The 16872-nt window shown below is 39.2% G+C and overlaps 1 protein-coding gene across 2 annotated transcripts in view; it reads right to left on the bottom strand.

Annotated features, from left to right (window-relative positions):
- The window catches only part of RPS6KA6 (ribosomal protein S6 kinase A6), an 84824-nt gene that overhangs the window by 24695 nt on the left and 43257 nt on the right, over positions 1–16872 (bottom strand). For both annotated transcript variants that reach the window (XR_009463957.1, XM_014607235.3), the window contains exons 9-17: positions 14952–15094; positions 14003–14073; positions 11971–12059; positions 10443–10507; positions 7065–7167; positions 5329–5456; positions 4509–4634; positions 3833–3922; positions 2095–2253 (exon numbers count right to left, since the gene is read on the bottom strand). Coding sequence is in view for 1 of the 2 variants with exons in the window: in XM_014607235.3 (XP_014462721.2) it covers positions 2095–2253; positions 3833–3922; positions 4509–4634; positions 5329–5456; positions 7065–7167; positions 10443–10507; positions 11971–12059; positions 14003–14073; positions 14952–15094 (974 nt within the window). In the remaining variant the exon portion in view is untranslated. The remainder of the gene's footprint in view (positions 1–2094; positions 2254–3832; positions 3923–4508; positions 4635–5328; positions 5457–7064; positions 7168–10442; positions 10508–11970; positions 12060–14002; positions 14074–14951; positions 15095–16872) is intronic.

The raw sequence follows: 16872 nt of genomic DNA, 5'->3' as shown, positions 1-16872 counted from the left end.
ATACCTTTTTCTCTTTGAAACATTTCTCTCTATGAAATTCATCAGTATTTATGTGAAACTTATACTTCCACAGAAAAAGCAAGATGACAAAGTTACATATTAAACATTTATTATTATGCCCATACAACTATAAACATTACAAAAAATATTGAGACTTCAGATTTACAGATGTTCAGAACAAAAACAGGCACCATCTCAAAATGGTGTTTTGCAGAAATGGAATAAGGAAACAAACTTTTTTCTGATCCTTAGAGAATATGGTACAAATACAGGAAGATATTAATGCAGACAACTGGTGAATTCAGTCACAAACTTTTCAAAGAATATGTGCAAACTACTCAAGGTTAAGAACATATTTTATTTTTAAAAAACCTCAATTTTGTCCCACACAACCCTGTCTAAAATCATAACTAACATTTCAGCAGTCCTGTACAATATAAATTGATACAATTATGTGTTTAAGACATACTGAAAAAACTTAAAGGCTGCTTGTATCAAAAGGTGAGACTGTTCCATTTCCAAGTAGATTTTTTTTAGTTCAAGTCAGAGTGAGCATTTATTCCAAGGGTGGGCAAAATGCAGCCCCCTAAAAAATTTTAGAAAATTAATATTTATTTTCCCCTGGCTGCCTGTCACACGGCCCTCAATAGCTTGCCAAAACTCAGTAAGTGGCCCTCCACCCAAAATAATTGCCTGCCCCTGATAGTCTATCATGTCTGGCATTTTCCAGTCACTTCACTTAATGGCTAAGTACAGACAGCCAAAAAACCTGAGGCTGAATCGATTCAGTCTTTGCAGGTTAGTCTGAGCTGCAGAGATTAAACTGAGGAACAGCTGGACACACATTCATTTTTGATTCAGGAAACGCAGCCACATGCCTGCAGCGACTCAGACCAGAAGCCGGGGGACACTACAGCACGGCTCTCTGGCACATAGCCAGCATGAGCTGTCTGTTTGTTTCCTCTTCCTGCTGCCCCTGAGATTTGCAGTCCAGAATTACAGCAGTAAGACTCTGCACAGTTGCTAATCACTTTCTCTTTCTGCTTCTAGGTGCCTCTGGGATTTGCAGTCCACAGTTGCAGCCAGCAGTAAATTTTAAGCAGGGCAGGCAGGGCAACTCTGTACTTAGGAGAAGGGAAGTTTAACCACCCTCCCTGGCCCCAGATCTCAGCCAGGGTTTGCCAGGTGGCAGTGGTGGCGCATAGGGAGTTCATGGGGGTGCACCCCTTAACAGGCCATGCTCGCCCCTCTTCCTGTGAGCACTGGCCAGGGAGTGGGAGCACTGCAGCCACTTTGTGATCAGTGAGATTAGCTACAGGGAGGCCAGTTACATGTTTAAAGCAGTTTCTGATGACTTAAAACCAGTTTGTGTGTAACTTCTGTCCCTAGCTAATGTATCAATCTCATCAACAGAAAGAAAAATTTAGATCCAAGTCTTTTCTTCCTTTAATTCCATTCATTTCAGACTAATACATGGCTGATTTCATAACTTGGTCCACCTCCATTGACAATTCTAAGTTCTATAATGGAACAAACACTACAAGTGACACTGATTTTGGAGAATTCACATCCACCAAGCCACTTACAATGTTAGTGTCTCATTTGCTATTGACCCTTAATTCCAAATTTAGGTAGAGACTGAGGGCATGCTGTACATAGAGCAGTCCATAAATCAGAGAAACCCTTTCCGAACATCCCAGATATTCCATAGCTTTGAAAACTAAGACCTTTGAGAAAGAACCTAAAAACCATAAAAACTGAAGCGAGGAATGGGAACCACCGTCACAAGTCAAGTAGACGAATGCTGTAGAGCAAAGTGTGCATCCAGCTGGGATTCCTACCTTGTCAGATTGAGAGTGATGCCAAATATCTAGCTCCAGTTATTCAAGAAGCAACAGGTCAACCCACAACCAAAAAGAGGTAATTTAAAGAAAGATTTTTTAGAAATTTTACAAAAGCCAAAATGATGTTGTATTCATAGGAAGTCTCTATCCTTTTATAGTATTTTGTTCACAAAAATTATATAACAAAGCTTGTAAGAGAATGTTAGCTATGACATGTAAATAGAATCATGACACAATACATATCACTTACTCCTTGACAATGCAGATAGTCAACGGTTTTGGTTATAGTATACAATACAGCACTAGCTTCCCGTTCTGAGAAAAACTTTTGTCTGAGAATTCGATCGAGAAGCTCTCCTCCCTTCATCAATTCAGTGACAAGGTAGATGCATCTACCATCATCGTACACCTGCAGAAATTTAAAATATGAATAATTCCAGCAAACGTACATACAGTTAAATAAGCATTCCAACCAGACTGAGCGCTACAGGGGTAGGGAAAGGTAGTGGTGGGGCAGTGGGCGGACTTAATCACCATAGCAAATACAAAGCACAGACTGGAAGTGTGAAGTTTACTTCTGCAATTCAAGATCTGTACCTCATTGCCTAAGGAGTAAAGAAACTGTGTGTAATGTTGCAAAATTTGGGATAGTGAATTATGAAATTATGACTCAATTAAAATAGTTTTGGTCTATAGACCTGTTGCATTAGGAAGAAGCACACTACTACTCCCTATTTTTCCTGCAATTTTCAGCCAAGGGCACCTTGAACAAAGATATGCAAAGTGTTTTTTCCCACCTTATATTACTAGAGGTGAACCAGTATATCGGTTATTTATTGGATCAACACCAATAAAAGGAAAATAAACATTAATCAGCTATTGGCTTTTGTTGGCGAATAATGTCCTCTGATAATTAAATTATGCTGGGGCCACCAGGTGCCTGGGTTCCCTCCCATGAGCCAGGGTGGCCCAGGATACACCCCCATTCCCTCACCGGCAGGCCAGACTAGGATGGAGTGGAGCAGCTGCAGAGATGTTCCAGGCACTGGCGCAGCGTGGACTGGGGATGGGGCAAGCATTGTAAAAGGTGCCAAATGCTGGAGACATGACTGGGGTGGGGAAGGCCAGCATGACTCAGCCCATGGTGCTCAGGGGTCTGCACCCCCGGGGCTGAGCCTGGAAGGGGCCGGAGCAGCTGCTCCTGCCTGCTGTGTGCAGCAGGCTCCTTCCCCTGGTGGGGGTGGTGCTTTAATTAGAGTGGCTCATGGAGAAGCACATTAAAAAAGTGCCCAGAGACAACCCACCCCTGGACAGCCTCAGGCTCAGGCAGCTGCCCCCACACTGAGGTTGAAGGGCAGGGGCTGCAACTGGCACAGGGCACTTTCACATGCACTTCAGAAGGGGGAGGGACGGGGTGGGGGGGACGACAGTGCTTTAAGTGCCGTGTCTCCTGCATTAATGTTCTCGTGTTCCGAAATGGCGGTGGGGCCACTTGAACTAAAGCTCATTTGACAAGCTTTATTACTAAATATCGGTTATCGGATCAGTATCAGCTGATATGCCTGGTTAATAATCAGCTATTAGTATCGGCCAAGAGCACCTTTATTGGTGCACTCCAGTATATTAGATCATCAATATGTTAGCTACTTATGTAAGATAAGGATAGGAAACACAAATTTCCAATATGGGTAAAGGCTGTATTAAGCATTTATCAATTACGTTAAAGCATCCTTGAAAGCTTTAAATATATACATTATGTATAGTTTTCTTAAATTTAAAAATAAAACAAACACTTGATCAGTTCTCCATTTACTAGCTAAGAAGAGGAACACATATCTGCACTCTAACTTCTTAATACTTTCTGCAGACCAAAGAAGAACGATAACAAATAGTACTCAATGGAAAGGAGAAACTTGGGGTCCCATCCAACCAGTTTCCCTATTTACAGTTTTTAATAAAAATCAGTCAAATTTGAGAAAGATACATACATCTTTTAAAGTAATAATATTCGGGTGCTGTCCATAACGCATCAAAATTTCAATTTCTTCTGAGGGATCTCTTTTACTTTTATCAATAATCTGTGAAATAAATTTGTGAAAAAGATCCAGTTTAATTACTTCTTAAGGCAAAATGGATTAAAATATTCTTTACATATGCTTGAAATGAGATTCAATACAAATTAAAAAAAACATTTGTCATTAAAGAAGGCAGTTTAGACTATACACTTAATGTCCTAATGATTTATTTACCTACATTCTTCATTTTTACAACCAGTCAAACAATTTTTATCTGACTTGTTTGCTTAAATCTTGAAGTTAATATAGTTACAAACAAATTTTGAAAACAACTCTAATATAAAGAATGGAATTCACTGAAAAGCAACCTAAAAATTATTTTATCCTTGCAGATGGTACTCATCTCAGTTATGTTTTTATTGTATACCAGAAAAAGGAATAGGAAGCACTGTTTATTTTATCTTTACAGCACAACTGGATTTCATGCTCAGAATTACATTTCAAATAACTATCACACAGATCCCCATAAAGTCTTTTTGTAATAGAGATAACAATCTTGTTCCAAGAAGAAAATGACAGAAACTAATATATAGTATAATACAGTACTGTATGATTACACAAATACTAAAGCAGAATTTACATCAATTACCTTTACAGCAAACTCCATATTAGTGGCTATGTGTACACATCTCTTGCAAACAGAGTAGGAGCCAACACCAATATCCTCCTTTAATTCATATACTTCAGTGAACTGTGTGCTGTTTCCATGAATTTGCTGTCAAAATACAAATGGCCTTAAAAACTCGTATGATCAGGGGGCAGCAGGGTAGGCCCTACGAGGAGAGGCTACGAGACCTGAACCTGTTCAGCCTCCACAAGAGAAGGCTGAGAGGGCATCTGGTGGCTGTCTATAAACTGGCCAAGGGAGACCATCAGGCAATGGGAGAGTGAGTCCCTGTTCCCCCGAGCACTACTGGGAGTAACAAGGAACAACGGACATAAGTTGACAGAGTGTAGATACAGGCTAGATATCAGGAGGCACTATTTCACAGTCAGAGCGGCTAGGATCTGGAACCAACTTCCAAGGGAAGTGGTGCTTGCTCCTACCCTGGGGGTCTTCAAAAGGAGGCTAGATAGACACCTTGCCGGGGTCGTTTGACCCCAGCATTCTTTTCTGCCCATGGCAGGGGGTTGGACTTGCTCTGCTCAGATCCCTTCCGACCCTACTAACTATGAAATTATTTGTTCTTAACAAAAACATCCGTACTCTCTAAAACAGTTTAAACTTGTCTACAGCTTAAAATGTCTTTTGAAAATTTAACATGACATCAAATGGGATTTTGGGGGCAAACTCCTTTAATACATATTATAAGGATATTTCTGACAGAGAAGAGAGAAGTCTAATATTAAAATGTAAAGAGGCTTTTGACATTTCAATTAAAAGTATGTAGAACAAAATTAAATTTTACCTGTACTATTGGCAATATATTGGTGAGGGGTGAGATTTTATGATCTTCTACTGTAGTAGTAGTTGCCACAAAGCTAAATCCTTTGAAGAGCTGATGTGCATTAGCACTAGGTGGAACTCCAGGAGAATCTGATTTTTAAAAATATGCTTGATTAGAATTACAGTAGATGCGACCTAAGCTATTCTTTAGATTATATTTCACTTCCCAAGTGTTTTACAGATAATACAAGAAAGTAGAATGGTTCTAAACTACTGGATGTAGCAGGAGTACAAATCTGTCACCTTTCACTTCAATTCTCTCAACAATATCACATACAAAGGAACTAAGTATCTATTTATGTTTTACTTACAAAGCTTCAAGATACTGTACAAACATGGATAAATTAAAAACTTTCTAAAACTTATTTAAGGACAAGAAATGCAAATAGCTGCCCTGGGCTTCATTCATAGCTGAAAGTTCAAGTACATTATGTGAAAAAGGTGCATACAAGTGTTCTGCTAGCTAGTCATTTCAAAGGCTGTGCCATACAAGTGTGGGTGACAGAAGTACAGATATCTAAGAAGACAACAGATAATTAAAAATCTTCAATAAATACCACATTTGACATAGAGTTCTATATCTGTAAGCTTATGAGTTATGTTGGACTACACTGTAATTGTTGATTATACTTAAGGTAGCTAATAAACTACATATTGAAAGTTCAGAAGCACTAGTAAAAGGGGGATTAACAAAGGAAAGACTGAAATGAACATAGGTACTGAATGGTTACAAGTCTTTATCAAGGGGATGAACTTTGAAGCAAATTGTTTTCCACTGTGTGGTAAGTTTTAAAGGGTGTTTCAAAATGAGTCTGAGAAAAATGTTTATCCAAATATACCTGAAATGCTCCAAAAAATGATGCGATAGTAGACTGTACCAGTCTCCCAAAACACCTTCCTTCCGATAAAAAAATGCTGCCATCTCAAAGATAAGCTCAAATTCAGCTGGCAAAAGAAACGGTATGCACACTGAAAAGTTAACTGAACCTAATTATTTCCAAATATTTGAAAATAATGCTGGGTTTCCGCTCCCCTCTCGGCCAGTTAGAACAGGTTTGCAAAAAGCTGTTTTTCTTCCACCATTTTACCCTTCAGTTGCTAGAAGGTGGGAAATGGGAGAAAACAATGCCCGCTTAAGGATTTTTTTCTCTGGAGTCCGTCTATACAACAAAGTTTTGCCAGAAGAACTCCCATCTCTCCTGACAAAATTCTGAATGTACCCATACTGAAAACCCTCTAGAGCAGAACTTTCCTTGCTCCCAGAAAAGCTATTTCACTTTCACTTCCTGCTCTGCCAGCACAGTTGCTAAGTGGAGTCACTTGCAGCCCAGAGAGACATGGGTTTGCACGTTCCAGCTGCTTGGAGGAGGTGGCTCCTTTCTGCTGCCAGAAGTTCTGCCAGCAGAGCCAGGTAGAAATAGACATAGCCCAAAAAAGAAATCAGAGGCAAAAAAAAGAAGGAAGAAAAAGTGAGAAATAAACGGCGATACATACTACTGGCTAAGTGACAACAAATGGCTGTTAATTTTTAACATGCAGAAGTCTGGTTTGTACATATCCTGTCTTGAGTCTTTGCACAAACTCCCTACACATCATCAATGATTCTAATTTTCTATCTCCAGACCAAAGATACCATGAGATCCAGCTGTCTTCATAAGAAGAGTTCCCCTTACTGTTTCATAACTTAAAAAATATTACCTTTTGGTGTTTTTGCTGTGAATTCTGGATCAAAACAAAAGGTATCTTCTGGTTTTCCAGAAGCAGGTTTAAATGGAGGCTGAATTTCTCTTCTGAACAGTTTCTGGAAGAACAAATAGGAGTCATTTAACAAGAATACAGGTTACTGACATTACTGTAGCCATTCCTCCCAATCTTTCTTAGGTTCTGTAGATGAGAAATAGAGAACAAGGGACCTCTTTACAGGGTCCCATCAGTGCTAGGGACTCCTAATTTAGATTTTCAAATTTGGAAAGAGGAACAGAAAACTCATTTAGCCTTCCTACCGTGACAAATGTACATCAAAACTCCATGCAAATGTCAAGGAAGTGCAGGACTCCCTAGCTACTACCCATTAGACCATCCTTGTTCTCTTCAATTAATTTCCTTGCTCATCCCAGTTCCAAAGATGTAGGATCTGAAAAGAATGCAAGCTAATATCGCAGCAGTTCATTCAAAAAGAGGAGAAACTAACCATCCTCAAAAACCTAACTGATTATACACAAGATACTATCAAATGCAACACACACACACACTTTTCCCCTCCTATCCCCCTGCCTTTAGAAACACCTTGTTATGGAAAGACTGAATTTTTGTTCAGAGTCGTGGTGGGCTGCTCAGCAAAAAGCTACTGCCAATTTGGCAGCAACTGTGAGAAGGTTAAAACTGGACTCAGCCCCTGCTAAATGATGGCTGGAGAGAAGCCGACTCCTCACCAGTCATTACACTGTCTCTATGCTTCTATTCTGGTCCAGAAATTGGCTTCTCTCCTCAGGACACCCACCCCGATTTTTGAAGGTTAATTTTTGGGAAGAGAGTACATGTGATATGCAAGTAAATATGGAATAAACTTAAAAAAAAATTGTGAAACTAGCCAACGAGATTTCAAATTATTGTATAGAGCACACCCCTTTGCCCCCAAAAACTTGCTGCTGTAAAGTGGAGTGTGCATTTGTACTTCAGAAATGTGATAAGAGCAAGTTCTTCCACTTAGCAGCTGAAACGAAGTGAAAACCTTCAGCAATCCACAGGGACCAGAAAAAATAAGCAAGCTTGGCTCCTTAGCTGCTGCTAACTCAGTTGCTTACTACAAGGTATTTTCTCTTTGTTCTGCTCTTCAAAAATAAGGACCATATTATATTTTGGAGTATGTTGTATTTGAGAAAAATACAGAAATTTTCTAGATGGTATCTTTTAAATCTCAGCCCCCTACAATTAAAAGGCCACTTGCTAAGTATCACTATTATCACAGAATCATAGAAAGGAGGACTCAAAGGGACCTATAAGATCATCAAGTCTGCTCCCCTGACATGGGCAGGAAGTAATTGGGCTGAAATGAGCTCAACAAGGTATTTGTCCAGCCTCCTCTTAAAGACTGCTAGAGATGGCAACAGCACCACCTCTGCTTGAAGTATGTTCCAGATTCTAGTTACCCATACAGAAAATAAGTTTTTCCTTATGTCCAGCTGAAACTTGGTTTGCATCTTCCTGGGATGGTGGTGGGGGCTTTTCTGAAAAGTTGTTCACCCAGGTCCTGGTGTTCTCCCTTGACATATCTATAGGCAGTTATCAAGTCACCTGTCAGCCTTCTTTTGCTCAGGCTGAACAGTCCCAGATACCAAAGTCTCTCCTCATAGGCCATGTCCCCCAGACCCTAGATCATACTGGTGGCCCTTCTCCGTACCCTTTTGAGCTTGTCCACATCCTTGAAGTGTGGTGCCCAAAACTGGATGCAGTACTCCTGTAGCCTCACCAATGCCAAATAGAGAGGGAGGAGCACCTCTCTGGATCTGTTGGAGACACATTTGCTGATGCACACCAGCGTTCTATTTGCTCTGTTGGTGACTTAGTCACACTGGTGGCTCATATTCATCTTCTGGTCGATTGTCACCCCTAGGTCCCTTCTAGATGCAATGCCAGCCAGTGGACCAGCACCCATCATATAGATATGGTGAAGGTTCTTCCTACCCAGATGAAGGACCCAGCATTTGTCCCTATTATTACTAGGTACACTTATAAAAATAGAATAGTTTCTCTAATAATTACTATTTCTATTACCAAAGGATTTTGGAGCCCTGGAGACCTGAAACATAACCATATTAAGTGCTGAACAAAAAGTAACAGATGGACACGTGTGTATTTATCAAAGCCAGAGTGGGATTGTGCTGGAACTGTGATGCAAGATTACAAGAGCCTGCACAAGAGTTAACTGTGATGATGGACAGGCAAAGTTGTATCTTAAGAGTTGCTATACAGATAAAGTTTGCAAAAGTCCCAGGATAACCTTTTCTGTAGTTTTTTGTTTGTTTATTTTTAAACTGAGACAAAAAGCGAAAGGACTTTGAGAGTAGATATATCTTTGTAGACCATGCTCTTACAAAGTATTCACGGTTGCAGGCCACAAGAACAGACTGTTTCTCAGGGGGTCAATTCTTTCTTTGAAGGAGCAGAGTACCTCAGTTCTTTAATTAAAAGAGTTCCAGCCCTTCAAAAAGCAGGTCCTTAATGATAACAACATATACCTATTTGGATATCATTGATGCTAAAAGTCAAGAGGCCAATTTCTTTCTGTTGGCCTTAGCTCTGGAAGATACAGTTGTCTAAGATTCATTTATATATATTGCAGCTTCATCCTCATGACTATTAGGGCTTCCATGGTATGAACAGGGGAATGAAACCTCATAGAATGAAGAATTTGAACTCTGATGGGCTAGAGTCTGTGCTGCTTACAGCAGACCTGTACTGCAGCATCAAAATGAAAGAACACATGCTGAGGAATAAGCAGGCTAGAGATAGCGGCTTTTCATCACGCTAGTGGGGAAAAAGAGAAGTTGGAACTCAAAAGATGTAATGTGTGAGAGGCTTTCTTGGCTCCATTTCATTGCTACAGGCAGCTAAGGGAAACTGAAAAAGGGTTTTGTCCATGATGATCCTTTATTATAATGCACAGGAGAATGAGGCAGCACAGGACACATCTGTAGCCCTGACGAACACTGTTACAAACACTGCTATTCAAAATAATCTGATCACTTGCACACAAAACATGAGCACATGCTGCAAGATTTGCTCTGACGCATCGCCTGAGAACAGACAAACTTTTCTCTCTCACTGAAGAGGTTCTTTCTCTTTGGCTTTTTAAAACTGTAGAATGCTGCAATTCAAATCACCATTTTCAATGTTAGTGCATATTTTATCATTTGACCAGAAGCTTCAACATTATTGTGTTGAGTAATGCAGTCTTCAAATACAATGGTCAGCAGCAATACGTGCTGTCTAGCGTGCCCTGCTTAATTTGCTGCAAATAGAAAGATATGTTGCAAAACTGAAAAGGATTTTCAATTCAGAACATTTTGCACTTACATTCCAGTCAACAGTTGAAAAAAAAGGATGTCTCTTGATTTCTTCAACTCCATCTGAACCAGCTCCTGACATTAACAGAAAACAAGAGCTGAATTTACAATTTGGTGTAGGGCAAAAGCTCTGAACAAGACTGCATTGAAACTTTGTCCCCCTTTTTAAAATTTTCGCATGGAATCAACTTAAACATTTTATTTCTCTGGGAAACTGTCCATAATTAAATGCAGAAACTGAAAAAGAATGCACAGGAATTGAATGTCACTTTTCAAATTCCCTTTTCAACAGGTGAAATGGCCTGGTTCAGCTTTACTAAAATATGTAAAAATGGCCTGTTTGCAAGGCACATAAAAACAGCAAACAAAAGACTCAAGAATGCTTGCCTGCAAGTCGCTAATTGAACAGTTAATCTAGTGCTAAACTCCCAAAAAAGCAATTGGGGAATATAATGATTTTTTTCCCCCCAAACTGCCCCTGGTTTTTGGCACTTTATGTCTCTTTTACTTTACTATTACTAGCCATTTGGATAGCATGATAGGCTACTGTGCCGTGCCTCTGGAGAGCCAGTAGCAAAAACAGGAAAATGGGAAGCCATATTAAGCTACAAAGAGGCATACAGATGGAGCCAGAGTAAGATACATTTATACAGGGTCCCAGAGATGCTTCTTTCCTGGAATGACAGTCTGTTGATGTTGCCAGACTAACAGCATGGGTTACACTGATGAGAAAATGTAGCTATGTACTAAAATATTGGTGCACAGACTACTGAAAAACTATCACACAAGTTCACCAGGTTCCAATTCCTGAAAATCCAGATTATTTGATATGGTCAGGGATGTATGGACAAACACACTTGGAATGTACATTCAGTTTTAAATTATGCTGCATTTGTATCATTCCTGGCTTGCCTGCATATTACAATTAGAAAGTAACAGCTATTCCTCTTTTGAGAAAAGTTCCCCTTTTAAAACTGCTCCAAATATACATGCATCTATACCCACAAACACCTTGCAAAAGAAAATCCATACACCCTACGCTATCTTTATAAATAGCGGTTTATCTGCGCCTGCTTGAACTGAGGCAGTTAACTTGGTCTACAGAGAATGCTACATTCAGGATTTATAAAAATCACTGATTTTTCCAAGACATTCTTCTTTATACAGCCTCCCTCTAAGATTTGCCTAGATCAGGGTCAGGCAATTATTTCAGGTGGAGAGCCACTTACTGAGTTTTGGCAAGCCACTGAAGGCTGCATGACAGGCAGCCAGGGACAGATAAATATTAATTTTCTAAGTTTTTATAGGCCCTGCAGGCCAGATAGAATGGCCTGGTGGGCCACATCCGGCCTGTGGGCTGCATTTTGCCCACCCCTGGGCTAGATGACCCAAATCCAGGATATTCACATTACTCTGGGCAACTACGTGTGACAAAACTGAAGTTTGATATGGTTATTCAATTTAAGCTTAGGTCCACAATTAAGTTTCACATATTATATTATTTGTACTTTCAACAGTTGTAGGCAAAACAAACTTACCTAATCTATTTGATGGGTTCCTTTTAAACAACATCCTTAAAAGACTTTGAGCTTCAGGACTAAGGAACTGAGGCATTCCAAGTTTTGCTCTGCAGCAAAAAAAAAGAAAGAGAGTGGGAAAGTTTGATTTCAAGCTGTGGATTTAGATGTCTCGATTACATCTTTCCCTACATGTTATCTGAATAGAAGGCAGGGTGGATTTTCACTTTATAGACTAACCAAAGCAGGTAGATATTATCATCAAGCCATTCTAAAAGAATGGTAGGAAAAAAAGAAAAAACAAACATGATAGAAATATGCTGCTTGAAGTAAAGGCAGATTTAAGCTCCAGGTGAGTAAAGCAGTTAAGATCTCTGAAGATCTTTCCAGATATATTGATGTATTACAAAATAAAAAGGATCCTATTTTATAACAGCCAAAATGAACCTGAACATACACTCGTAACCCAGGTCACCTGATTTATCTTTTCTTCCAAGAGAAAGATTCAGTAATGATTTTTATCTGCTAATGTAATGGTACCAAGGTGGCTAATTTCACAGACAAAATTACAAAATTTTGAGCAATTTAAATTATTTCAATAAGTGTTTTTCAAGAAGCTTGAAACTTGTATGCAAAACTAAGACTATAAAAATCAATCATTTCCCTTTTCCAAACAGCCAGAACAAGACTTCTTTCCTTTAACATTCCTCCTCCAATGCCTAGGTTTTTACCATTTGAACTAGAGGAAATTCCCTGTTTAGCCACTTAAGCTAGGTACATACATTCAGAGAGGTTAGAGCACATTAAAAACGGCCACCCAATCTAAACTTAGTTCACCCAGTCGCAGACCTTACATTAATAGGATCCATCTAAGTGTGAACTGTAGAGAAGTTCAGAACAGTTAGATCCATCTAAAAATGGCTGAGCCAACTTAAGTTAACCCACCTGCTGAGGTATGCAGATCAGGTCAGCCATTTTTAGACCAATCTAACTATCCTGAACTTCTATCCAGTTCCCAGTGCAGCTCCAGGGCTGGGAAAGCCCAGCCAATGACCCCAGCCCTAGTCGTAGGATTGTACTTTTTCTACACCCTCCCTGGCACAGGGCTATTTTTAGCCCCCTGGTCCCCTCCCCACTACCCCCAAACAGACAACCTCCTCTCCCCTGGGAACCAGCCAGCCTCCATCTCCCCAAACCTGTCAAACCCCCATCCTGCAAGCCACTCCCAGTGCTGGTTTGGCAGTGTCAGGAGCGGAGCAAGGTGGGGTGGTGGTAGAGGCAGGAAGCATGGGGGGGGGGGGGTCGGGGGGGGGGTTGTTCATCTGGAGATGGGGAAAGAGAGCTCCCCCATAGAGCCTGCAAGCCCCCCTGGATCCTGCCAAACCCTCAGGGACCCCACCAAGCCCCCACAGACCCTGCCTGCCCTCAATTTACCAACTCTGTCCATCTCCCTGATGTCCCTGCAGACACTGCTGGCTCCCACTAATCCTCTCTCCTAGTGCTCCCTCCCCAAACACTTATCTTAGATTGGGTGACCAGTTTTAAGTCAATTTATCCTCCCCAAATGTATGTAAACACCCTTATAAAAGGGCAGTAGGTCTCCTCTCCCTCAAACAAGGGCATCAGGATTTGGTAGGGAACTTTACTGTTTACAGATACCAAATACACTCCTATTGTCTTATTGCAAATACCACCTCCTTCACACACACACACCCCAATTTTGCACAAAATAGATTAAATAAGTCACACTGTGCCAATAAGATGGGCTTGGGAACAATGGCAATTCATAAAATTCCTTCTGTGCTTTACTGTTTTTTGTCAAACACAATAAATATAGTGGTTTATTCCTCTAGTTTGAAATCATGGAGATATTCTTTAGAATCTCCATAATTTGGGATCACATCTTTACTTTTTTTGTTTCACATTTTATAAAATTTCACATACTGAAAACAAGCAAGTTACAATACCCAAACTAAAACATATTACAGCTACATTTTCTGACTTTCTAAAATATAAAAAAAAATACTTTATCACAAATAGAATATATACTTACTTTAATATCATATTCATAGTTTCATTTCGATCTTTACCTTGAAATGGTAGTGTGCCGGTAAGCATTTCAAACTGAAAAGAACAAATGTTTACTTAATCAATATCAAGTTTTTTTTAAATTACTCTTACAACATTTTAAATAATAAATTCCCAAATGTACTACTACACCAAACACATGAAGACTTGAAGTCTTCAGAGATATAAGCAAAATGATCACTAGTTTGGTTTTTTTTTCCCCCATGTCCAAAGCAACTTATGATAATTAGCATAGGCAGATGATACTGATACACGACAATGATGTAAAACACCTTGATGCTTTTATAGAACAAAGATAGGTGATGAAGCTCAAATCTGAAACCTACTTAATTTGTAGTTTTATGGGAAATCCTTCTGAAGAAAAAATTTCCACAAACAAAAAATGCTAAAAAGTAAACTGCCTTAATATTTAACTTCAATATTAATTTTATGCTAATAAAATAAGTTTACTGTAAAACACAGGCAGAAATACTAGCATTACTGGTGTCTTCCACTTCATTATACTGCTGTTCATTCAAACAGGCTCTCTCTGGCAAACACTTATCAAGCATTTTGCAAATCCCTCAATTTTTTCTTTTACTAATAAGTAGTATGGGGAAGACACTCAAGATATAGCTTCACACCAAAATGAAAGAAACTAAATAAGTAACACAATAAGAGTTATCATATTTATGTAAACTTTTATCAATTTGGTATTCCTTACAGGTCTAAACAAGTCTAGGTTAAACTTAATTCAAATAAAATTGCTACTTTGATAACAATTCAGTTACTGCCTTCTTCCAGTTCTTCCCTTTGGACCAAAAAAAATGCCCATTATGTCTAGGCAAGGTTACTCAAAGTTATTTAACATGTATTTTAAATACATGCAATATATCTGACTGCTAAACAAGTTTAAGCAATTAAATATACAGTACCATAAGAACACCAAATGACCACCAATCTGCACTCTGGTTGTGGCCTCTCCTGTTTACTACTTCAGGTGCCATGTATTCTACAGTACCACAGAAAGAGTAGGCCTTCTTTTCTTGATCTACTGATTCTTTGCTGAGTCCAAAGTCTACAAACAGCATTACAAAAATACATCTAGTAAAGTTTAAGAACAATATTTTAAATAATATTTTGGAGACACAGTAAAATAATATTTAGGAGTAAAATGTTTATATTAGAGCTCACGGAATAGTAGACGATAGGTTTTTTTAGTGACTTGTCTCACACTAGTCTACTGTGTGATGCCAAGGACATTTTAGAGTGAACTGAAATTCAGGTTCAACTGCTCAAACTACTAACATTCATACTTAGAATCAGATGCTGAATACATTACATATTTAGAACCTTAACAAAAACAAAAAGTTCTACTTTTCTTCCTAGTACTGTTTGGTGAGACTTTGCTGCTTGCTTACTATAAAATGGAAAAACTGGATACAAATGAGTTTCATTAAAGGAAACACTAATATTTAAATTACCAAAATAATGCAAGTAAAAACAAGAATTAAAATATGATGGCTGTATGCTATTAAAGAACATAGGGGCTTCAATTAAACCATATATTTTAAAAAGTGAGTTGACAAAAGGCTCATCTCCAGCTGAGATTTAATGACTGAATCAAGCTAGAAACAAATTATTTTATCTGATACTTGATATAAGCCCAACTTTAGAATGAGCTTCTTAACAGAAGTACCTTTATGGTAGGAAAGAAAAAAATATCAAAGGACAGATTTTCAGAACAGCTTATGTCTCTTTTGGGTTCTCAACGAATATGATACTCTTCTTTCCCCAAAAATACAATTTTTGTACTTTTATTATGATAATGGAGGCTCCGGATCTCTTTGGAAAATGTAGCCCTAAGCTCTTACGCAAACTAGCAAATGTAGCATGTACAAGAATTATTTTTGGTAAAGCTAGGCTAGAAGTATTGGAACTAGACACAATGTAATGTAATAAAAGTATGAAAGTCTGTAGCTACAGAGAAAAATACTACATTTCTTCTAATACCTAGATACCTCAGAGCATATTCAATTTGAAAGCAGTGTTGTTACAGCCCCAGTGTGCAATGATATTAGATGATGAAAGCAAATTTGCAAAGAGTAGAGGTTATCTGCAAGTGCAAAAATGCCCATGTAATTATCCAAGCACATCTGCACATGCAATAACCTACACATGAGTATTCACTTGCATATAAAAACTGGTAGTCTGGGTATAACTCTACTCCATTTGTATAGTCATTTTTGATGATATGTGTACAATGTTCAACATTAGACCTTATATTTCTCGTTACACTCACCTTTATATACACTTCAGCTTCATATCTGATGATGAACGTGATAATTTAAAACTTACTTTCTCAGGAATCATGCAGTTATAAAAATGATGGACTTACAGACCCCAAACTCAAAGATTACTATTTATCTGCAACACTGGTACAACCTGGGCAAAAAAAAATGCAAGCTCAACCTGCTCTACCAAAGTAACAACTCTCTTACTGAAGGAAAGGCCTGAGGAATGAGAGCAACTAAGTTAAGTTCTCAGCACCTATACTTAGGGGACCTACCAAAATCAAGGTGGCAGACAGGCAATTTCATGGGCTGACCATGGCACTGGCCGCCATTTTCACAGGCTGCCTTTCATGTGGCCTGTCCCCCACTACTGATTGGTGGAGAAGGCTACCGTTCATGTGACTCCACCCCTCACTGCTGAATGGCAGAGGGCTGCTCTTCATGTGGCCCTGCCCCTTGCTGCTGATTGGTGGAGAGGGGTGGGATCACATGAAAGACAGCCCTCTCGGCCAATCAATGGCAGAGGGAGGAGTGGGCACCCCCCACACACACACACATTCAG

Source organism: Alligator mississippiensis, chromosome 8 (genome assembly GCF_030867095.1).
Source record: "Alligator mississippiensis isolate rAllMis1 chromosome 8, rAllMis1, whole genome shotgun sequence".
NCBI lineage: Eukaryota > Metazoa > Chordata > Crocodylia > Alligatoridae > Alligator > Alligator mississippiensis.
Note: the sequence above shows the minus strand (reverse complement) of the source record. Positions and strands in the feature narration are given on the sequence as shown.